The following is a 24,882-nucleotide window of genomic DNA, read 5'->3' as shown; positions in this document are numbered from 1 at the left end:
CAAGTATCTAACAGCCTTGATTTTTGCTGTGCAAAATTTAGAAAATTTGCAAATGTTTTTTCAAAATCTGGATTGCAAAATTATTATGCAAAATCTATAGAACCGATTTTGATGAAATTTGGTGTGATGATTCTTCTACATAACATGAAGTTTTCTTGAGCCAAGTATAAAGGTCCTACACCCAATTTAAATACACCAAAAAAATTCCCTAAAAAGTATTGTTTTTTAACCTCATTTTTGTGATTTTTTCGATTTTTACCATAATAATCATGATTCATTCGATTTGTAACTAGTCATGTTTTGTAAAAAATTTAATTCCAAACATTTTTTTCCTCTTCCATTTTCGCCTAAAATCAACTCTTGAAAAGATACATAATGAAATAGGAAGAAAAATATGACATTTTTCGATTTTTTTTTAACATATTGTGCCACCAAAAGATAAGCCCACGTTTTTTTTTATGCGCATAGAAGAATTTTCATTTCTAGTGATATTTGAAAGCCAAAAAAAGCCAAATATGGCTTTTTGAAACAGATACCGTCTGGACATGAATGATCAATTATATAACAACAAAATTAAAAAAATTACAGAGTATAACAGCAACGTTGCTAGAAAATTTCAGTCAGTTCTTCTCGTCAAAATAGACAAAAGAAGCAACAGTAACCATTTTTTTCTAAAGCGGTCCTTAAGGGCTCTGTGAACTTTCAAAGAATGTTAACTACAGTTTTTGATCAACTACTCAAGAACTATTTAAGATATAGGTTTCAAACATGATTCAGTTCAGTTTGCAGTTCCTTCATATTATACATATACCTGCACCAGGATATTTCATTTTATTTTAGAATTCATCTGTAAAAGATAGGACGATATATTATTTTTTTAAAATCGTAGCCCTACAAGGACATTCGAAGAGCAACTTTGTTTTTCAACGACATGGCAGTCTATATTTTGTATTCTGGAATCTTATTCCGCATATTACTATGGACATTTTTTGTTTAAAGGATAATGCCACTCTAGAGCTCTAGAGGTTGGAAAAAGGCGATTTTTGGGAATTAAAAAAAAAATCGATACAAGATATAGTATCAGGAACAGAAAGGTTTTATCGTACATGTTTTCAGGTGAATTTTTTCAAAATGACTTTTTGAGTTATGTTTCCGGCCAGTTAGAAAAAGTGGTTTATCGAAAAACTCTTTTAAAGTTTTGTTGCCATTCAGCATAAGAAATTCGTTATACAGGGTGTTCCTAAATAAGTGTCGCAACGGAAAACTGTAAATTCCTCTTGAAAAAAGAAACATTTTTTTCCTCTTCCATTTTTCTCTCCGGGCTTTCGTTTTCGAGATACACGGTGTCAAAACTTTAATTTTTTTTTAGTTTTTCGCCAATATCTTAGGAATCGTTTGAACTACAGGACTGAGCTTTTGTACACACATTACCACTATTAATAGCTACTTTTTCGCACCCTTCTCGAATTCATTGGACGTGCCAGTGGTGGAGATTTTAAGGTATCGTAAGGGTTTTTCCCCCCCTAAATTTTACGCCACTGGAAAAATTGACTTTTGACAGCAAATTCTAAAGCGCCAATGAATTTTACACAATAAGAGTTCTCTTGGTTCATTGCTCTAAAGTCAACCGTTTTCAAGAAAAATGACTTTTTATGAACAAAAGCAAACATTTTGCTAACGTTTCGAATACTTTTTGCATTTTGCATTTTGAACATTTTGCAAGTGCAAGTAACTGAACAGAACATCCGGAGAACGAAATGCATCGTTTATGAAATCCATGTCAATACTATCGAAAAGTTGACCGATAGAGGTGAAGCCGCAGCGGCAGAAAGAAACATGATTAGAAGATGTAATGCGTGCATTCAAGCCAACGGACGTAATTTTGAACAGTTTCTGTAAATTTTACTCGCCAAATTGATAAAAAAAAGTTAAAATCCTATCTGTTGTTAAATTTCGTTAAAATTGTTAATTATTACTACCTATTTTTTGAATTACAAAAGATTTTCGAAACGTTAGCAAAATGTTTGCTTTTGTTCATAAAAAGTCATTTTTCTTGAAAACGGTTGACTTTAGAGCAATGAACCAAGAGAACTCTTATTGTGTAAAATTCATTGGCGCTTTAGAATTTGCTGTCAAAAGTCAATTTTTCCAGTGGCGTAAAATTTAGGGGGGGAAAAACCCTTACGATACCTTAAAATCTCCACCACTGGCACGTCCAATGAATTCGAGAAGGGTGCGAAAAAGTAGCTATTAATAGTGGTAATGTGTGTACAAAAGCTCAGTCCTGTAGTTCAAACGATTCCTAAGATATTGGCTAAAAACTAAAAAAAAAATTAAAGTTTTGACACCCTGTATCTCGAAAACGAAAGCCCGGAGAGAAAAATGGAAGAGGAAAATAATGTTTCATTTTACAAGAGGAATTTACAGTTTTCCGTTGCGACACTTATTTAGGAACACCCTGTATGTATCAATGAGATGCGTGCACCATAATTGGTCTTCTACAAGGTGGTCCGAATTTTATGCAGGAAACTTCGAGGATAGATAGATCTCTTTAAAATAATGTGTGTTTGCCTCATAAACATAGTTCTGGAACGGCCCTGTTTTAGAGATACAGGGTGTTGGGGTTTAAAAAAGATTTTTTGTTTATATCGCACACTACCTCACAGGTGGCGTAGAAAGGAGTGCAAATAATTGCACTTACTTTTAAACATAAACAAATATTCTTGTAATATTATCGTTAGAAGTGTCTGCCACAAGGGGATTGTATTGGTACGAATAACTTGAGAACGGCGAATCTTAGGGAAAAAATTAAAGTCACCTTTTTTACGTAATTTATGCATTAAAATATAAATCAGTTACAATAACATATAAAAAATGCTGTGGCGTAGGTTTTTTTGTAAAAAAAGGAGTGACCCCTGTCCAGTTGAACCTTTAAAGCTCATATTTCATGGAATATAAGGCCTACTATCATACATTATATGTACCAAATTTTATTGAGATCGGTTATAGATTCCGGAGATATAAACAAAAACTCAATTTTTTTTGACAGCTTCAACACCCTGTATCTCCAAAATGGTGCCGTTCCAGACCTATGTTTATAAGGCAAACACATATTATTTTAAAGAGATCTATCTGCCCTCGAAGTTTCCTGCATAAAATTCGGACCACCCCGTATATTGACATTTTCTTCATCCTCTTCTTTTCAGCTTAAACTTCTGCTTTCACATAATGAAGCATTGTTTAAACTATTTATCTAAAAAACGATTTTTTTCAAAATTTTAGAGTGGCGTTACTCCTTAAAACTTATTTCAAAAGTGTGCAGTTGAGTTACTTGATTTTTAATTTTTATATCGTACCTCACCTTTACATTGTTGTTAATATGCAATAATATTACATCGTTATTAGCGTTTTCTTCGACGCAAGTTTGAATCGTTTTGGAAAAGTGCTGAATGGTTTGAAATAAAGTCTGTTGAGGGATGTTACCACAAGCTTACAGGTTTAGATCAGAAGACCTTGATGGTCACGAAATGGGTCCATCTCTGTTGATCCAACGCTGTCACATGGGCAAAGTGCTCCTCAATTTGTCATATACCATCTTTTTGGTAGTACATTATTTATTAACCTAGTTTTAATTACCAAATAACAACTGATATTTATTAACCCGGTTTTAATTATCTAATAACTTAACTGATAATAATCGATTATTCGATAGGAATGTAGATTTTCAGAAAACCGTAGCCGACGTTATGTGAGTTTGTTACTACAAAATCACCTCACTGAAATCACTGAATAATTTCACTTATCACTAAACAATCTGTTGCTCAATCTGTATTTTTCTGGCTATGGAAAACAATAAGGTCATGGAGCCCTTAGAAATCGATTTACGAGAAATCGTAATGAGAGCTGTCAGTCCTGAAAGTTTATCGCAACATCCCTGTTGCACCCTCTATTTAATTACAAACAATACCTTGTTAACCTTATCTTAAAGAGGCATAGAACTATATTTTTCTAGATTAAATTTTACAGGATGTTGATTGCTGGTCGAAAATTCTATTTATTTAGGTGCCATTTTTTAAGATAAAGAGTACCTATCAATTAAAATTTAAAAAAATAACTGTTATTATTCGGTTGTTTTTTGAGATCTTCAGCTGAAATTTCATGAAGACATTTTTTGTGAAATTTTGTTTAACTTAATATCATAGCACGAACCGAGGAAAGGGTAATATCACTTACATTCCATTTTCTCCTTTAACTGTCTTCATTACTTTGAAAAATATATTTAGAGATTGGTCTTCGAGATACCGCCTACTATGTATATGTAATACAAACTCTTTTAAGTTACGCTGAGGGCTTAGCATTCTTACAAAAATTGGGTATTTTGAAATATTATTGATTTTGGCAAGGGGTTTAGTTGAACTTTCTCATAATTAGGCTCTTTTATTGAGATGAAGTTCAATGCAAAATTTGTGACATAAACACTTTGAATTTCGTTTTTGTTAAATAAAAACCACTTATGAGTTGGTCAATATCATATATTCAAAAAGTTGCAATATCTCGTAAAACCAAAATTAAAATTTTGAAGGAGTGAAAGAACTAAGCGAGAGAAACAAAAATAATACATCTGAACCATAGGTGAGTCAAAAAAAAGTAGGAGAGTTCTGATCACGCTTCAGTGTTTTTTTAATGAAATAATGTTTTATAAACCAATGGAACTGTTATTGTTTTTTTTAGTTGTAACTTTGTCACGCTATATTTTGTAAAAGTAAATTATTTTCGCCTAAAAAATGTGTAGTTAACGGTGTGACCTACTTTTTGCAGTACCCTGTATACTTAAAAAAACCTATTGAAGTTGACTTAGAACAAATTATTGTATTGTAATATTTGTATCCATTGAGTTTACTTTCTACTCGAACATAAAGATTTATATAATTATATTTATCAGACAACTTGCTTCAGTGTTGTTGATTTGAACTTGACCGCATTTGCGCTGTGCACAAGGGAAATTTCTCCATTTTTTTTTCGAAACTATAGGAAGCTGTTTTGCAAATCTATTGTTTATTGTTTGTAATCACTCATTTAAAAAAAATGCAAGATTTCAGCTTCACTCAAAGTTTGAAGACAACTAAACTACTTAGTTGTATGTAGTTAAATATGTACTTAAACCTAGAAAATGTTTCAGAATAATTAATTGTGTTAATTTGATATAAAATATGATTTTGCAAGATGTTTACATCAATGGCTTATTTGCGCAGAAATAATTTTATTTGTTTAATTGTCTCATTAAGATCGAATAAAGTAAAGTAATCTTCTCTTATTATCCATAGTTCAACTTACACCCACTTAATTTTGATAAGAATTCAATATCACAAAAGTTATTCGCATAGTATCATAATGAAGAAGTTGTAAAATGAAAATTGACGTTAAATCGTCTTTTATTTCTTGTTCTGTACAAGCTGGCTCGTTTTGGATATAATTATAGGATGCAGGCTAAATAGTGACAAATAAAAAATGATAACATATGTATTTCGTGTTTTTCTTTTTTACTCAAGTTTAGTAGTAGAAACGAATTCTGCTAACTTGATTGGCTTTCGATATAAAGAGGATTTCTCAAATCTGGCCGACGATATCTTTAATAAATCTATGTCTTGGTTGTCATAAGAGGAATTAACAAAATGTTTAAACTAACCTTACCTGTTTTTTTTTTATTAGAACACTATATTTTTACAGCATCGATTTTCTTTTTTTTTACTATAATTTCAACAATGTAATATTAAAATGACTTTTTATATAATATTTACTATGTATTACAATAAAAAACATATTATCTATACATTTTTTAAATATACTATTGTCTGAGATAGATTATTATTAAAAATACTTTTTCCCCTATTTAAATTGTGCAGCAACATTCAAACATTGGTAATTTTATTTGTCTATAAAACTTTTTAATTTAAGGATACTAATTATTATTACAGTACAGTGTGGAAAAGTTAGAAATAATTTTATTAATAATCTTTGAAATGTTAATAGAAAATTTATGATCTTTTAATACTGTTAATAAAATTTTATTTCAAATATTTCTTTAAATGTATATCAACAACACTGGAATAATAACTAAAAATGTCAAATTAAAAGATGTTTGACAAACAAATTAAACTTCCATAGAAATGAAATATTCTCAATGTAAATTTAAATACATCGAAAACGTACCGCAAGGCATTACAGGGTAGTAATGAACTTTTCGGAAAAATCCAAAAACAGGTAAAGTTTGCTTCTGAGGGGGACAACTTTTGGCACAGAAAGCATAGCAAAATCTTGAACCCCCTAAGTGGGGGTGCCATCCCCCAAATTTTTTTAAATGGGAATGGGGGTCAAGTGGGGGGCCATTAGAAAGGGCTTTTAATTCTCTATACATCGATTCTTACTTTTTGAAAATCGATCCATTATTTTAGAAAATATGCAGCTTTGAAAATACGAACAATATTTTTGACGAGAAATGCGAAAATCGATTTAATTTTACTTCAAAACTTACGGTATTAGCTTGGTAAATTCCTTCAAAAGAATTCGCTGTTTTTTTTTGTGATTTGCGAATTCTTTAGCCTGATTTTGGTGAGCAAAAAATTGTCCGCTTTTTGTTTCGTATTTAGATAGGCCACAAGAAGTTGCTAGATAACTGTCTTGTGACTTGTAGTTGAAGAGTACCAATACTGCCGAGTCTTTTAAATTGATTAATTATGGTGTACTCAATTCCAGAAAGAGTAGAAATTATTGAGCTTTTTTTCAAAAACAATGAATGCGGAAATCGGGTCGCCGAACTGTTCAACCAACGGCATCCTGAGAAACATGCGTCTGGAAAAATTGTTCGCGAATTGGTGGCCAAATTTCGCGAAACTGGCTCCGTTCATAACAAAAAGAGGCAGGTTGAAAATCCGGTACTAAATGAACCTACGGAAATAGCGGTATTGGGGCAAGTGGCAATGGATAGTACGCTGAGTACAATGCAATTGGCTACTGCGACAGGAGTGAGTCGTACAAGTGTCCAACGAATATTAAAAAAATACAAATTCCATCCTTATAAGATTCGGCTAGTGCAAGAGCTAAATGAAGACGATTTTGATCGTCGTTTGCAATTTTGCGAAATAATGACTGAACGAGCGATAAACGATAATTTCCTCTTTAATGTGTGTTTTTCGGACGAGTGTACGTTCTTCTTGAATGGTTTAGTGAATCGCCATAATTGTCGTTACTGGGCTGATACCAATCCAAGGATTTTCCATGAGACACACTCCCAACACCCCCAGAAGTTGAATGTATGGGCAGGTATTTTTGGAAATTCCATTGTAGGTCCTTTTTTCCTTCCTGGAAATTTGACAGGCGATATGTACTTGGATTTACTACAAAATGTCATCGACCCAGCTCTAACAAATATCATAGAGGACGACCCTGCTTACAATGAACACGAACTGATTTTCCAGCAAGACGGAGCTCCTCCACATTACTCGCTCAATGTGCGCAATTACCTAAATGAGACGTTTCCAGGACGCTGGATAGGACGAAGAGGTGCAATTGAGTGGCCCCCTCGGTCACCCGACTTAAATCCTTTAGATTTCTTTCTCTGGGGGCACATTAAAAGCAAAGTTTACAGCACTCCACCTGATACCTTGGAAGATCTGCGAGGACGAATCATTAATGTATGTCGCGAAGTAACACCGCAAGTGCTCCAGAATGTTCGACAACGGTTTGAAGACAACCTGTATCATTGTATGCAAGTTGGCGGACAACATTTTCAGCATTTACTTGACTAATACCGTAAGTTTTGAAGTAAAATTAAATCGATTTTCGCATTTCTCGTCAAAAATATTGTTCGTATTTTCAAAGCTGCATATTTTCTAAAATAATGAATCGATTTTCAAAAAGTAAGAATCGATGTATAGAGAATTAAAAGCCCTTTCTAATGACCCCCCACTTGACCCCCATTCCCATTTGAAAAAATTTAGGGGATAGCACCCCCACTTAGGGGGTTGAAGATTTTGGTATGCTTTTTGAGCCAAAAGTTGTCCCCCTCAGAAACAAATTTGACCTGTTTTTGGATTTTGCCGAAAAGTTCTTTACTATTCTGTAATGCCTTGCGGTACGTTTTCGATGGGCTACCCTGTATACATATTTAAAAAAAACAATAAATTACGACAAATTTATATATTCGGAGCCCTTTCTGCAAGTATTTTTGGTAAATGAAAAGTAATATAGTTATACATATAATGGAAAGATAAAAAAAATATAACAAAAATGTAAAGGATGTCTCATTAGAAATAATAAAACAATTTGTTTATATCTTTTAAAATAACTCATATATAAGGGCCAATAGAAAACGACCAAATTTTTTTGTATATTGAAAACCAATCAAGTTTTGTGTGTACCATTAAATTTAATTTAATCTAAAAAAAGAAAAGGTACATATTATACTAGTTTCTTTGTATCTATTACTTTTAGTCTGTGATCCCTGTGAAAATATGCCAAATTACTCTTTACATGAATAAAACAATTTTTTTGAAAACTTATATTATCTTAAGTATAGGAATATTTTTCATTAGTTCTAGTTGATATTTAGGGGAAAATTAATTTGCACGTGAGGTACCCTGGTGCTATATTTTATTTTTGAGAAACCATTTCATCCAAAAATAACTAAGTATATTGAAAAATATAAAGACAACAAATGTCAATAAAAGCGTAAAGTTAATAAAAAGTAGCTAAATAGGAAAAGATCGATAAGAGTGAAGTCTAGCAACTTGGAAAATAATATTTATGGACAAGTCTGCTCTATATAGATAAATGGTTAGTGCACCTGATTTGACACCCATGGATTTTTTCTTCCAGAAATTCTAAAATATTGATTTTATAATAACCATAATATTTACTACCCGTAAAAAAAATATATTTAAGAAAACTAAAATTCTTTAACATAAGTACGAGGTCTATTCAGAAAACCATTTGAATTACGTGCTAACGCAGATATTTAGTGATTTGCGGTTAGCAGCATTGCGTTGCGCATAACCTTCTCTGCAACCACATGTTCTTGAATTGTTGATATCTCATTTAGTTTTCGTGTTATTGTTATTTGAGTGCAACAAGTTTAAGTGTTAATAACGATTTCTAAAATGTGAGATTTTCTGGAACAACGATGCAATGTAAAAGTTTGGATGAAACTGGGAAAATCTTCCACGGAAACGTCTCAACTTTGAAACAAGCTTACGGAGATGATGCTCTGGGCCGTACGCATTGTTACGAATGGTTTTCACGATTTAAAAGTGGTCAAGTCAAGTCAAAGATCACCTTTGATGATCGAACAACAGAAGTAAAATCTTGTGGATGTTTGTCAGCAACTCCTTAAACAATCCAATGACGAATAAACATTCATGCAAAGGATCATAATGCGAGACGAAGCTGGGTTTACGGCAACGACATTGAGACACAAGTTCAATCATCTCAATGGATCGGCAAAGGATGTCTACGCCCGGCCCCAAGAAAGCACGTCAGTTTCGAACCAATGTCAAAGTGATGCTCCTGTTTTTTGCATTGTGCATTTTGAATTCTTGCCTCAAGGTGAAACCGTCAACCGTGTGTACTGTCAAAGCGTTTTACAATGGTTACATGAAAAAAACTGCTAAAGAAACTAGAGTTATAGCGAGACAACTCGTGGTTCTTGCACCATGACAATGCAGCCTTAACAATTCGGAAGTTTTGTGCCTAAAATCATATTACTGTACTCCTGCACCTTCCTTATTCGCCAGACCTGGATCCCTGAGATTTTTTCTTATTTCCGAAATTAAGATCAGTGCTGAAAGGACGTCGTCTCAGACTATTGATGACTTCAAAACAATTTCGTCATAGGCGGGGAGTAGTTTGAAGGAGACAAGGAGCAATAATGTATAAAATTAATAAAAACAATTTTTAAATTATTATTTTAAACCAATAGAGTTAGTTTTTTTCTGGCTGATCTCGTATATGTTTTAATTAATGGTTAGATACTATAGCTTATATCAAATAACTGTTGGAAAAGTTTTAGGTTCGCTGTTTCATCGACCTTCGAACACTTCATTATTTTACCACAGCAATATATGTATAAATTTTATATCAGAAGATATATTTACTAAAATGATATAACAATAAAACACAATTAACGAATTGCTAAATAGATATTGATATTTTAATCGCAGAAAATATGTTAGTTACTATACTTACAACAAATTAACTGTAACGGGAAGAGGTTTATTAAACATTTTTAGAAATGTTAGAAATACTGCAATTATAAAAAGGTTGGAAAGAGTAGTAAAGTGCCTAGTAAATTTAAAGAGTTTAAATGCGCATATGCATTAATTGCCATTGACATTAGCTTATAAAACCAATGGCATGAAAACAATTTGATATTTCATAAAAATAAATATTCTAAAATGGCGCAACTCTAAAAAAATCCATTATACATATGTGTACTATTATAAACAAATAATCAGTAGTTGCATAATAAAATATTTTTAATAATTCGGAGATAAAAAACATTCCTCCGTAGGTACGTAAATATTTAAATCTTTATTGATGTAAATTAATTTATTAAACTGATTCCTATTAATTTTAAAGTAATATAAACCGTCCTATTAGTCCGTGGGACGCAATTCTATAAATGAATCATATTAAAGTTAAGGACTGATAATTATTATGGATAGGTAGGTGTGCACTCATTTAATGAGTGAGTTAGACAGAAATGATCTCACGTTATAGATATATCAATATTCCAGATTATATTTCTTCCACATTTTATGGAATCGTTATGCTGTAAATATAGAACTGGGTATCTCATTTAAGAACAAGAAAGTGGAATTCCACCGTACATACATTCAATGTTATTTATCACTTTAGGATTACAATGTTGCTATTTATAACTCACCTCTAAATTTTCCTCCCGCATAGCCTCTTTGAATACTTCAAACTCTTTCACAACAGCATCGTCTCCCATTTTTTCAGCACTCAACTATCCTTAAAACAATTCAAAAAATTTATAATTTAGCACATATTTCAAGCGTGAACTAGTGTTTGTCACCTTATCTTCAGTTTGGCTTATTATCTTTCCTAATCATATCAGTGGAGTATCGAATACAAATTCGAAAGATAAACAAATCGTAGTTATTTCTCGAGTACGGTTAACAATCAGGCGTTAACATGGTCTCACCTCGCTGTTTTCGGTTGTTCTCAGCTTTAATGTGTAAATTAGACTAAAATTTGTTGTGGGTATTAGACCTTGAGTGCTATATACGACGTGCTTTTAAAAGATCCATGAATTTCCTATACGGTGCTCGACTATTGCTCATCTCGTATACGTGCTTTTATGTTCAGATATTCAGTGAAATTCATTGTAAACACTACACACAATCTTAGGTCGTTCCAAATTGCTCATTTGTGTAAATATTTGCTGATGTACGTTGGGTTGCATAACGTTCGATGACGAAATTAGTGGCGCCTCGACAAACATTGTAGAACTATAATAGTATAAGATTTTTTTCTTATGTCTAGGTTATGAAATACAAGGATTGCAGGAAATTGAATGAGGAACGTTTTCAGCATACCGCATGCATTACATCTTCTTGATGAGCAGTACTAAAATCAAAATTTCATTATGTGAACATCCATTTGAAACTCAGAACATTAAAAAATATATGAATAATAATTAAAGATGAACTATAATATTATAACTTTTCCATAAAAAAAAACAAAATGGTTAAATTTTTTAACAATGTTAATAAAATAAAGAGGTATTGATAATGATAAGTCCTATTTCACAAAATTACCCAAGTGAGGTTACCAAAAGAATGAATGTTGATATGACTATACAAGATTCAACACTTTCTATAAGTATGTCTTAAAATCAATCTAATATTCATGAAAAATCCAGATATTTTTCTAATAAAGTCAGTAATATTATATCATTTCTGATTTTTTTATACAGAGTGGTCGCCGAGGTATCCTAGATACTTCATGTGTGATTATATGACTAATTTTATTTTTTTCCCGAATTCCCAACGGATCTTGAAATATCGGAGTTTGAAGTTGCCAGATCGTATGGGTAGTCGTTAAAGAGTAAATTATATTGTTGTGACTAGGGGGCTAGGTGATTTGTAATTTAGCTGGGATTAGAAAAAAATGTTGATTGTTAGTTCCTTCTCGTTCATCGTTGACAGTTCGTTCTTTTTTAATTTTTGCGTCATTTCTGTTAAAACCATGCATTTAATTCATTCAAATGAAGAATACGCGAACATTATTTTCGGGTATGGATATTGCAACGGTAGTTCAATAGAACATTCATAGCTCTTCAGTTACCATGTTTGTTGCCTAAATCGACTTATGAAAGAGAAGTTATCCGAAGAAACAATGCTGCAGTAGTGCTTGAGCTTGTTGAAAATGATCCTCGTACTAGTATGAGAAGAATTTCTGTACAAAGTACGGCGGCTGTGGAAGACACTGCGAGAAAACGGACTGCATCCCTATCATGGCGGAGCAATCATCTGGATACTTTTTCAAGAACCCTTTTTTGTGACGAAGTTACATTTACAACAAATTGAATCAACAATTTCCACAACGATTATGTATGAGCAATCGAAAACCCTCATCGAAAAACCCATTCTCAGAGAAGACTCTCCGAGAGTAAACGTCTGGGCTGAAATAATTAATAATGAAGTTGTCGGACCACATTTCTTCGACGGAAATTTGAACAGAGGGATGCACCGGACTTTTTTGTGGAACTATCTCCTCTACTACTTCAGGACATTTCTCTTCAAATCAGAAGGACCATGGTCTTTTTACATGATGATGCTTCGTCCCGTTATGGAAGAAGTGTCACTGACTTCTTCACTGAAAGGTATCAAAATCGATGAATAGGTCGTGGTGGTCCCATTGCTTATCCACCGCGATTTCCGGATTTCAATCCGTTGGACTTTCATGTGGGGACATATGAAGCCATTTGCCTATTCAATGGGAAAGCCTAATTGCAGGAACCAACTCATTGAGAAGATTCATACAGCGTTTGATGAGGTGAAAAACAATATGGAGAACTGGGAGCGAGAACTTTGACAGAGGATTGAGTTATGTATTGCACAAGGCAGTGGTTACATTGAGCAGCTTTAATAATTACACTGTCATGACGCTTTTATTAAAATAAACCAAATTTTTTTCTAAACCCTCTAGTCGTAACAATGTAATTTACTATTTAGCAACTACCCATACGACCTAGCAACTTCCAACTCCGATATTTCAAGAACCATTGGGAATTTGGCAAAAGTGAATAGAATCATTTTTGCTTAAAATTTGTCAAAGAATTCAAATACGAAGTATCTTGAATACCTCGGTGGCCACTCTGTACATTATCGTATATTTTGTTAATTACATCGTTTAATTTTTATGTTATCATTATTTTCAACAAATGTAGGTATTTCTTCCTTTATTTCTGGTTCTGACGAATATGAAAATGATTTCACTGACATATCTTAATTGTTTTTGTTTTCCTTCACTAGTTACGTTTTGAACAGAAATCCTAATGTAATCCTCCTCCTTTACCTCTGTCCTAGAAAGCACAAACACTGTTTTTCTCTATATTACCTAATTTTTATCAACAGTCTAATTTATTTTAGACATTTTCCCCTTTTCTTCTGGTGTCTGGATATTTATTTTCAATTTCCAAAGCCATCGTCATTCCGGTTAAATGGTGAAAGAAGGAACATACTTTGTTTGTTAAGATTTTGAGACTGTCCATTAGATGGTTTTGTATACCTTATCTAATGACAGCACACATCTTTCCTTAACCAAGAGGAAATCCAAGTGAATATATTTCCTCGGATGCGTTTAAGGATTTATTTTGGAAACATTAAAAAAGGTTGAAACAATGAATCCAGATCATTAACAGATACTTTGAGAGAACATGAACCTAGGAATTAAGATGAATCTGAAGAGTAAAAATGGAAATAAATATATCTATCTATACAATTTGGGCTTTTTGAAATACAATCCTGTATTAATAAACTTTAATAGTGCTTTTTAATTTTCTTTCCCTTGTTCTAATGAACTGAGTCTGGTACACAAAATTGACTTAAATTCTAATATCCGTATTATCTTTTACTTAAATCAAAGTCAGCCTAGTTTGTAAAAGAAGGTATTTTATATTATATGTTTCAAACATAAGGTCCAAGTCTGGTTACAGTTCATATGTATATCGTATAATGATATACGAGGATGATGAAATGTTTAAGATATTCAGATTTTTAAATTGTTTTAGATAAAAAGTACTACGTGCTGCTGCGAATGTAATAATGAATATGAAAGTGTACATACGGCTTTATAATTATCAAGAAGTTTTAAAAATGTTTTAAATTTTAATTCATAGTGTACCCATATAAGGAATTGCTCTGTATTAGAAAAGAACTTTTACTATTTTGCTGACGACATATCTATTAGAACATATTTTTTGAAGAAAATGTGTTATAGACAGTTACATATACAATTTTACACTCATAATTTTTCTTAAGAATGCCCATATTTAGGTAGCTTAAATTATTCTAATTTTTTGGACATATGTAGTATTCTTTATATGCCATTGGGATGTTTGCCACATTTTTAGATATTACCTACCATAAAATAAAATAATGTAGCAAAAGATCACAGCTTTTATGTAATAATAGAAAGAGAGGAATTACACCAATAAGTCGATAACAATGCCGTATGTTTCGAAATAATTTTTTTAAATTAAATAGATATTTTTGTAAGGAATTATTAGCAAATTTGGTTGTACAGAAAACAACATGAAAATGAAATATGATGGGAAAATGAACAGCACATAATTATTTACGTTACTTGGAAGTCTAAGATGAGATGTTATTTTGTACTCTCAACTGCTATAAAATATTCACTTTTGGATCCTCGATCTGACAATACTTACAGAACAATTTTAATAGCAACTTAAATATGTTTAATTATCTTTAGTATATTTGTGCAAGGATTTAATTGAGTGGAAAAATGACATGTCTCCAATCTGGAGAGAAAATTGCAATGCCCGAAAACTGAAAATAGATCACGCAGACTGCTTAAAGAATAAAAAGTATGACGTAACCAATTGCGTGAGCGAAATGACGTGAAGATCTATTTTTAATCAGGTCGCGTGTGCTTCCAACAAATATAGAGATTTTGGGGGAAATCGGAGTCAGTAACGTAAGCACTAATATAGTTTCCTATAAAAAATAAAATTTTATTCTATATTTGCATTTTAACAAACTGGATCAGGAAAATAATGTTTAAATTCAAGTTCTTCACATCATCATAAAACACAAATAAGAGAATACCTAATTTTTGCTTACCTATATAATTCTAAGGGTTTTGTAATTCTATAAAAATAAGAAGTAATTTAAAATTTTTTACTTTTTTTACATTTGAAAAAACTTAACTAGTGTGAGTTATTTTTTTCTAATTGCAATTTCCTCCGATCCAAAAATATTACGAATATCATAAATTATTATGGTCTACTTTTTATTCGATTTCTGCAGTATATTTTCGAAAATTCAATTATAAAAACTCTCAACTAAATGGAACATCGCCATTAGTTTGTTAGATGATATTCTGATGAACATGAGAAGCTGATGAGAATTTGATTAATAAGCTGTTTGAAACGAAAAAAAAATAAATTATTACATATTTAATCCTTGGCGCCAAAAGTATCAGTCGTATTGTTTGATGCCATTTTCAACACTTAGATGCTGCAAATCCTTGGGTAAAAGGTGAGATGCAAATGTTTTTATCTTTATCCAAATCTCCTTAGAAAAGGTACAATAATATTTTAAAAAAATGTTTAACTTAACTTTGATACAAATTTAAATCTGTCAGTACTCAAATTTAAATTGAGTTATACGATCTTCTTAACTTTTATGATTTAGTACAGTCTTCGTACAAACCAATGAATAGTAGTTATACCACATATGGATGTGGTTATACACCATTTTAAGTCAGAACTTATACATTTTAATTTTGTGTTATAACATCGAAGCTATTTATTGTATGATTTTGCAAACATATTGCAGACATTCAAAACAAGTGCAGTATAAACTCTCTAAACTCAATTTTTTGGAGTTAGGTACACGGTTTTGTATCTCAGGAAACTCTACTTGACTTGAGAATTGTCGTGGTATACTACAGAAGTTCAAAACATTCAAATAAAAATTCTGTTAATCTTTTAATTTTAAAATAATCTATGTTTCAATTTCGATTTACTTAAAAAGTTGCTCGTTTTCTGTACATACCTACATACGATTAGTATACAAAATATTCTACCCTTGTTTATGTATAATACGTAAAAGGATTCCACTGTTTATGTAACTTGGTTGGGCAACCAGTTAAACAGCTAAACATTTTAAACGTTATAGTTTTGACTACAGGATAACGAGATGAGTTTTAAAATGAAGGAATATAAATTTTATTCAGGCAGTTGCATTGTCCAAATCATTTTAGCAACCACTTTTCTTTAATACCTCATGATTTGGAATGGACACCATAAATACATTCATTTACCTAATTCAGTTCTTTCGAAAAAGATCTTGTTATGTTAAACAAGATAGTAAAATAGCTACAGGCACATATTTTTTTACGTTTTTCTCTCGACATACCTTTTGCTAATCATTTGCAGATACTGCAGGGGGAAATAAAGATTTTTGGGAGCGTGTAGGAGATTTTTTTTCTGTCATAAGTTGCAGCATCTGTTGAGGCACAGTCCCCTATTTTTATATACTCCAATACTGTAATGTATGTTTTCAAGATATCAATTCAGTCACTCCTATGCTACAAAAGGAAGCTGTCAATCTTTGTACCGTAGTTAATATCACTAATTCTTTTATGGTCAATATTAGGAATTCACACTAATATTTGATGCTAACTGTTCGATTAAAATCTTATAAATATTTGATGCTAACTGTTCGATTAAAATCTTATAAGCATTGTAAAATTATACATGGTGCAGTTTTTATTATGTGTATTTAAAGAATTCTAACTAGACTCGTTGCATTATATTTATATGTATAGCTGTGTTTTCTGTTTTATTTTTACATCAAACAAATCATGACCCTGACATCATTGACATGGACCTTGACTATACAGGTCAGAGGTTTGTTGCCAAACGAAATGTATGCATATATTACGTCAATGGGATCATCATTTTTATTATTTTCACCGAATCAATAGAAGTACCTAATTTTAAATAGTAGTTTTAAGTCATGCAATCGGTGAGTTGCTCTTTTCAATTATATCAGTCTTTAAGTCAAATTTTATTGCATTTAATTGAGAGATGTATGAATGCAATCTAGAAACTACTGTTGCCAACAAAGATTTTACAAAAGTTGCCTACTGTTTTTATTGCAATATTCTACTCATAGGTACTACTTTGCAGCCATCATCAGCAGAATTGACTCAGACCGCTATAAGTAGGAAATAATTGATTTTTAAACCCAAGTACTGTGTAGACTTTTGGTCGGCAACACAAAACCAACAACTTACCACAATTTCAGTCAATTTGAGTCCATCATATTTTCATAAAGACCTTTGCTCTTCATAAACGTTAAAATGGAATGGTTTCATGGTTTTTACATTGTTTACAATTCTCCTGGATAGCTACTCTTGATTCCTCACTGCAGAAGAACACACTTTTGATTTCAAAGCGCCTCACAAAAAATAATTGCAGTGTGTTAAGTCCGGTGATCTCGATGGAAGCATCTTGCCCTATTCGGATCCACCTCCCTGATATAGCACATGTAAATGTTGTCTAATAGGTAACTTGGAACGAGGAGGTACACCATCATGGTTAAATCACATTTGGTGATGAAGTGACAACGGTAGATGTTCTAATAAATGTGGCAAGATTTGATTAAAAAAAAATTCAGTTTTCTCCATTTAATGTTTGATAATATAACAGGGCCTATAATAACATTACCGATGACTCTAGCCTAAATATTAATTTTGAATTCATGTTGTTAAGAGGCTTGTCTAACAGCATAAGGATTTTCATCAGCGTAGGCATGCTCATTGTGCATGGCTATGCCAGTCAGTTATTGTAAAAGTAACCGCATCAGCAATTTTTTTTTCTGTAGATGAAAAGTCTCTGTGAACAATACTTTTAGAAACTGCTAGTTCAGTTTCTGTCTGTCTAGTACACATTAAAGGTTTTTATCAGTCTTATTGAAAATTTGTTCTTCCATCTCTGTAGTTCTTGTTGTAGGTACGATGATATTCATTTCTCCGTTGAAAATTACTACTTTCGTGAAGACATTTTTCAATATTTTGAACGTTTGAGATGATCTGGGAAGACTCCGTAAATTTTAAATTCTGGAATAGAATTGGATATTTAGTTGACTTAACATGAATGACTGTTCCCATAAAACAGAAGTTTTTCCTCTTTTCTGGTCCATGGGTGGACACACTGTGTATCTGTATACAAATAATAATATTTTTAGTAGAAATAGTTGACCATCATAATAATTTAGTTTTCATAAGCTACTTTTATAAAGTAGTTTTCTTAATTCTTACTAACTACTTTTTTAGCAGATGTTGTTGAGGAAAAATAGGAACCACATTAATTTTACGTAATGTTTGAGCAAATTCCTGCAAAGGTTTGTGTAAAAATATTTAATTAAGGTACATACATCTTTGTTGAGTGTAAACATTTACCTCGCAAAGCCGATGCTATTGTGTTCTAACTTACGTTTATTCAATAATCAAACCATCTAAAAATAAAATCCAATTTACCTGATTAACTTCAGAATATAGACTTATCAACAATGGTTAAAGTGAAAAATGAAACGAGTATGCATGCACTAATTAATTTGGTGTAATAAAATGGTCACGTATAATTCTCTTTGGTTTAGAAACTAACGCACACATTAAACTTTATACAATGCTATAGCAGGCAATAAATAAAATGACGTAATAAAAACAACAGGTGAAATTTAATAACTCCAACGTGTTTTGCAAATTACCCTCTATATTATTGGAACAATAAAATTTCAGTTAAAAATGAAATAAAAATTTTTAATAAGTAGTTTGAAATTAAAGATTTTATCTAAGTCTGTCATTTGAATATGGATCACCATTTGCACAGGTGTCATTTCTATTTATAGCGTTTTGCTTGTTGGTAATAATAATGATTTTTAACAAGCTTACATTAGTTAAATTTTTCTAGACAATTGTAGAGTCTTAACCAGTAACAATGGGTTTTTAATCGCATCTAGAAATAGATAGAAATTTTACAAATAATCACAAAGGAAAGATTATTGTGAGTAAAGGATTTAGAAAATCGTTCTTTAGTCAAAATTTGCGTGTATACAAGCATAATATAATTTGAACTAAAATTGTTAGATTATATAAATAAACTTTATTTAAAAACGGTTTTATTATTTCAAGATTATATGCTTCAACAATCTTTTAATTTAAAATAATTATTTTTTTTTGTGTATGTACAATGTGTATTCCTAACTATGACAATAACATTGTATTTACGTAGGAACAAAATATTAAATGATTTAAGATATTGTGTAATGAAATAAAAATAAAGATGAAGTAATTATGTATTCTGCTTTTGTAAATCTAATGTCCTTTTAATTCGCATTGTACTTAACACTTTGGTTAACATTTTAGTGCTTTGGTGCCTACTATAATCAAATTTTTTACTTAAAGTAACGCAGTATAATTTTAACGATGCAAAAATTACTAAATCGAATTAAAAAATACATCAAAAGCATCGTAGAAATTTGTAAGTTGCAGTTGTAGGCACAATCTAATCTAATATGCATTCTATGTATATACGGAAATACGTTGGACAAACGGGAAGACACGGAAGTGTCACTTGAAGAGTAACAACGAGAAAAAAATCAGCATATAAAGAACACAGGGTAGATGCAGGACACGTGATAGACCTAACTAATACCAGAATTCTGGTGAGAGAGAGAATGAGTTCGCCAAGACTTGAAAGAAGAATCGATATAATTTCTATCAAGATGAGAGGTTAGAACTACCTAGAATTTGGAAACGACTCAGCCGCAAAAATCAAGGACTAGAACAGCACGAGCTAATATTACATTTAATGACTTGCACCGTAATGCCACTGACTAGTTCCAAAAGCACATATAAATATCAACAAAAGAACTTAATCTCCAGATTCAGAGCTTTTTTTGAAGAAGAGAATGACATGTTTCTCGAAACAAGACGCTTAAACAATTGCTAGAGAAGCCTGCAAACCAAGCTGATAGAAACCTAATTTTGGATACTACTTTAAGTAATACTACTAGCATGATACCTATTGTTCACTAGCTCATAATTTAATTAAAATAAAAAATAATAGAAGATAAAATGAACAGTTTTGTATTTGTATTTTCAGATTATCCATTCATGTCAATCAATATTTTAAAACTATAGAAAATAAGGAGAACAAATTTCGAAATGTTAACAAGAGTTTAAAAAAACATTAATCGTATAAAAAATATGTAATATTTCACCATCAGACCAAAGATTTATTAAAATATCAGATCTTGGTCAGTTTGTAAATGTCATTCAGTTTCAAGTACTTCGATGCCCCCAGGGGGCCTGCCAAAATTTGTGTTAGTCCTTACTTTGACTTATCTAAAGCTAAACTATCAGAAATGCAAGCACAATTGCAATTTATATTGCAAAATCTATAGATATTAAAGTGTTGTGAATCACACGCCTACAAACTCGATAAGCATTTAACAATTTCTTGTGAAATTAATGTTAACTTTTAGTGATGCATAAGTTATTAATAAAACTGAATTTTCCTTGTAATCTTTACGACTCAGTTTTACGAAAAATAATTAACAAGTATGGCGTTGTACGAAATGTGATGAAGGTGTAGTTAACCGAACTAAGCATTTATATTTATTTTATAATATTATTGAGTATTTGTAATATATTTTAATTGACAATACCAATTTTTATAATATTTCTATAATTTAACGTAAAGATCTTACTATAAATAGCAGATATGTTGGATATTGTTGGATACCAAATTAAAAAATATTCAGCATGACGAATACTGTAATGGCAGAGTGTAATTTACAGAAGTTCTGAGTCAAAATTTATAGATATAGATGGGTGATCAATGATCGGCCACTAAAATGTATTTTAGCTACAATTTCTGAACCATTTGTGGAGATTAATTTATTTTCAGTGATGACCTGTAATGTTATTCCACAGTACAGTTACTTAACAGCGAAATCTGCATACAATTATTGAAAAATTACCCAGAATTTCTCTTCCTTTTTGTAAAATGTCCTGGAAGTCCTGGAATTAATGAAAATATTTTCTTTAACCTTCTCTTTGCTAATAATGATTGAAAAGCTTATTAAAAAATGGACTAACAGAATTTTATTATTAATTCGAAAGTTTCGTTTCGTTTTTAATTCGAATCTGTACCTAACAAAAATCAAATGTATAGTTGTATTACTGTTACATATACTTCCAGTAAGCAATCATAGCGAAGATTTTTCTGAGTAACCATAAAAAAAATTTGGTGATTTGTATATATCTGTATATCAGAAATAAATTTATTCCCACAGGGGTTGTAGTCAAAATAAGTGAAAATTCATGTACTTTTTAATCATTCCGTACTCTCTTGGTTTGCCGTCTTTTGCCATTATAGTATGTACAGTTTGTCAATAAACATCCTGTAAGGAAAATTTAAAAATTTAAGGATATCCGATATTATGCCAAAACAAGATTTTGTTTCTGAAGCCGTTAACCTAGGTTTTTGGTGAATGTAATTTTATACATATAATTTTATACATATATTATAAATTATTGTTCATACGAAAGATTGAAATTCTCTCTTTATTTTAAAATATCATGGTTAACAAGAACGTATTATAAATCACCAAGATATGAAGAAATGAATACCAGACTCTTGCCAAAGGCTGGTATAATATTACAACAGCAATTTTTTTAAATAAAAAGTACATATGCATTTAATGGGTCAGGTCCTATTCATTTTATAACCACAGTAACGTTAGCGGAATATAAAATGCATCAGTTTCATAATAATTTTTGGAACGGTATAAATGCATTTCCAGCGAAATGGATGGCACATGTTAGTTCAAATTTGCTTTTTAGTAGCTAATTAAACGTGTTACTTTAGTTATCTCTTTTATTATGTAAGAAAATCTTTTACCTAAACATTTTCTACATCTTGATATAAAAATTTGTACTAAAATTTCAGAGTATAAATCAAGTCACTTTTTGTTTTTAGTTTGTATTAATTTTACTATACGAGGTGTGGCTATAAAATAACCAGACTGATGTATAGCATCAGTCTCGCTATTTTACGATGTCTCTTGTTCACAAGCGGCAAATTACAAATTACAACAAAAAGTAGTTTCAGTTTCAAACTAACTCCATTTTACAGAAAATCTGCGTTGGAAGGGAAGAAAGTCGGTTATTTGTGCATTCATTCATATTTAGACAAACTGTGTAATAAAATCCATAAAAATGTATTGTTGGTTGCCTATTTGCTTTAGAACCCTCTTAACCGCCGCACACTGGGGCCTTTTGTAGTTAGTAGTTCCAAAAACGCCCAGAGCCTATAAGAATTGTCAAAAATGGAAAATGTTTTTTTAATATTTTCTTTAGGGATTTCTTAAAAGATCCCTCGCGAGCTTTTTTGAGAAAAATTACTCTAAATTTATTAAATAAAGCAAGGTTAAATTAAATTTTTTCAATGCTCTTGGTGTAATTTTTACATGCCAATGAATTATTCATAACAAACTTTTGTTTTTTATTGTTTTTTATTATTGATTATTGAAACAATTAGAACGAAGAAAAAATAAATTTAGATGAGGTTAGTTTTGTAAATGTTATTTTTTTATTAATGTTCAGCTTAGAAATCTATAATTAATCTTTTCATGGAAATAAACCATGAAATAATTTTATTTTTGTTTCTTTATTAATTGCTGGTATTTTATTCGTCTTTGAGGTTAAGAAACTTGTTTATTTTTTTAGTTTAGGTTACTTTAGATTTGGAGTAAAATTCACATACTTTTTGGGATGATAAACTATTAATAATTCACTTTTATTTACCTATCAATATGTATTATTGAATGTGAAAACAATAATACTTTTAGGTTATGTTTGGTTAAGTTGAGTTAGACTGTGTGAATTTAAATTTGTTTCAAAACGCTAAGTGTAAATTTTACGTATAAATCAATTTTTTATAACTTTATTTTAATTTTTTTATTTTTTATAATATTGATTTCACTGATGTTTAAGGAAAAAAGCAATATCTTACACAATAAGTTAAAATGTCAATCAATTTCTATAAAGTTAAAGTACTTTTTCTCAAAACCACTAGTGAGGGATCTCTTAGGAAATCCCTAAAGAAAAGATTTAAAAAAATTTTCCATTTTAGCCAATTTTTATAGGCTCTAGGCGTTTTTGGGTCATCTTAAACGCTTAAAACACTCAAAAATCCGCGCATGTGATAAACATTAATGCCATATACTTCTATTAATAAAAGATAAGCTTCAGTAGCGGTCTTTCCAAGTGTCATATGAAATTTCAAGACAATTCGTTGCTCTATTTACAATACTTATCACTTTTCCGGCAGAACAAAAAATAGATCTTATAAAAACGGAGGCCACAGTCAAACTATTATGTCTGCAGACACGGTAAAGTCGGATCTACGACTTTGGCGCATGCGTAGTTCGTCTGTAGTAGCATCAGTCTCTTTATTTTATAGTCACATTTCGTAGAACGAAATGTTTGGCGACATTTTGATTGATNCCATCTTATCCCTAACGACCAATCACCTTCCACGCAGACCGCCGCCATCTTTTCCCTAACGACCAATCACCTTCCACGCAGACCGCCGCCATCTTGTGACGTCACATCCGCTGCAGACCGCACCCATCTTACACCGCCATCTTGTGACGTCACATCCGCTGTAGATCGCAGCCATCTTATCCCTACGCAGACCGCCGCCATCTTGTCGATGGACACTGGCCATGTGACGTCACATCCGGTCCAGAAACCGCCTAACATAACTACTGAAGTGGACATAATGGAGTCTATAATGGATCGGTGTCTCGTTTGCCACAATAAAGTTATAAGTACGAGTTAAATTTGGGAACAACATTAGGAACTTAATATTCGAATAGCAGTTAAAACTTCATTCAATAAAATATATTGTCACAATAATGAAGTTACAGTGTGGTCAGTTTCGGAACAACACTGGCAAACCTAAGATTTCTGCTTTGGGAGACTTTCAGTCACCACTGAAGATGATGACAATGAAGAAAAGCGAAACATTTGGAAACACTCGAAGTGAGTAGTTAAAGAGGTCACTACGGATGGTCTCGGGAGACTATTAATATCTGAGGAGTGGTTTTGTCCGTAACAGCTTTAGAGCTTGCAGGAAGAAGCAAAATCTACTTTAAGGTGGGCCTAGAGGTTCTAATAGTGGGACCGCACCCACCGAGACTAGGCTTAGAAAAACAGCGGTAGGTCAAAGATTTCTAGCTAAGGATGGGGAAGTTCAATGTGTCAGTACATTGATTGGTACATAGGCCACGGCATAACAATCCAGAATACCATAGTATTTTAAATATAACCACGGACAGTGAAAACCATTATTAATGTTCTCTGTTCTCCATCATTAATTGAGATACTTACTTTGCTATCGATATTGTCAAGATTGATGGTTTCGAAAGTTGCCTGTCCATATTACCTTATATATAAAATCTGGATTACATGGAAGTAGTAGACATAGCTGGCGGGGTTCTGTGACACTTCGATGGAATGTCCATCCGAAAT

At 31.6% G+C, this 24,882-nt stretch overlaps 2 protein-coding genes across 3 annotated transcripts in view; one reads left to right on the top strand and one right to left on the bottom strand.

Moving 5' to 3' along the window:
* LOC108905870 (serine/threonine-protein phosphatase 2A 65 kDa regulatory subunit A alpha isoform) overlaps positions 1-11,341 on the bottom strand; it is a 31,255-nt gene extending 19,914 nt beyond the window's left edge. Inside the window, exons 1-2 of one of the 2 annotated variants that reach the window (XM_018708933.2) lie at positions 11,093-11,341; positions 10,940-11,028 (exon numbers count right to left, since the gene is read on the bottom strand). In XM_018708933.2, the coding sequence (XP_018564449.1) occupies positions 10,940-11,008 (69 nt within the window). In that variant the 5' untranslated portion in view covers positions 11,009-11,028; positions 11,093-11,341. The remainder of the gene's footprint in view (positions 1-10,939; positions 11,029-11,092) is intronic. The other variant, XM_018708924.2, reaches the window with a different exon arrangement.
* Positions 1-24,882, top strand: part of LOC108905816 (nesprin-1) — a 423,696-nt gene that overhangs the window by 88,444 nt on the left and 310,370 nt on the right. The window lies entirely within an intron of this gene.

This window comes from Anoplophora glabripennis, unplaced genomic scaffold, assembly GCF_000390285.2.
Source record: "Anoplophora glabripennis isolate ALB-LARVAE unplaced genomic scaffold, Agla_2.0 scaffold26, whole genome shotgun sequence".
Lineage (NCBI taxonomy): Eukaryota > Metazoa > Arthropoda > Insecta > Coleoptera > Cerambycidae > Anoplophora > Anoplophora glabripennis.
The sequence above is the reverse complement of the archived record's forward strand: the minus strand, read 5'-3'. Positions and strand labels throughout refer to the sequence as shown.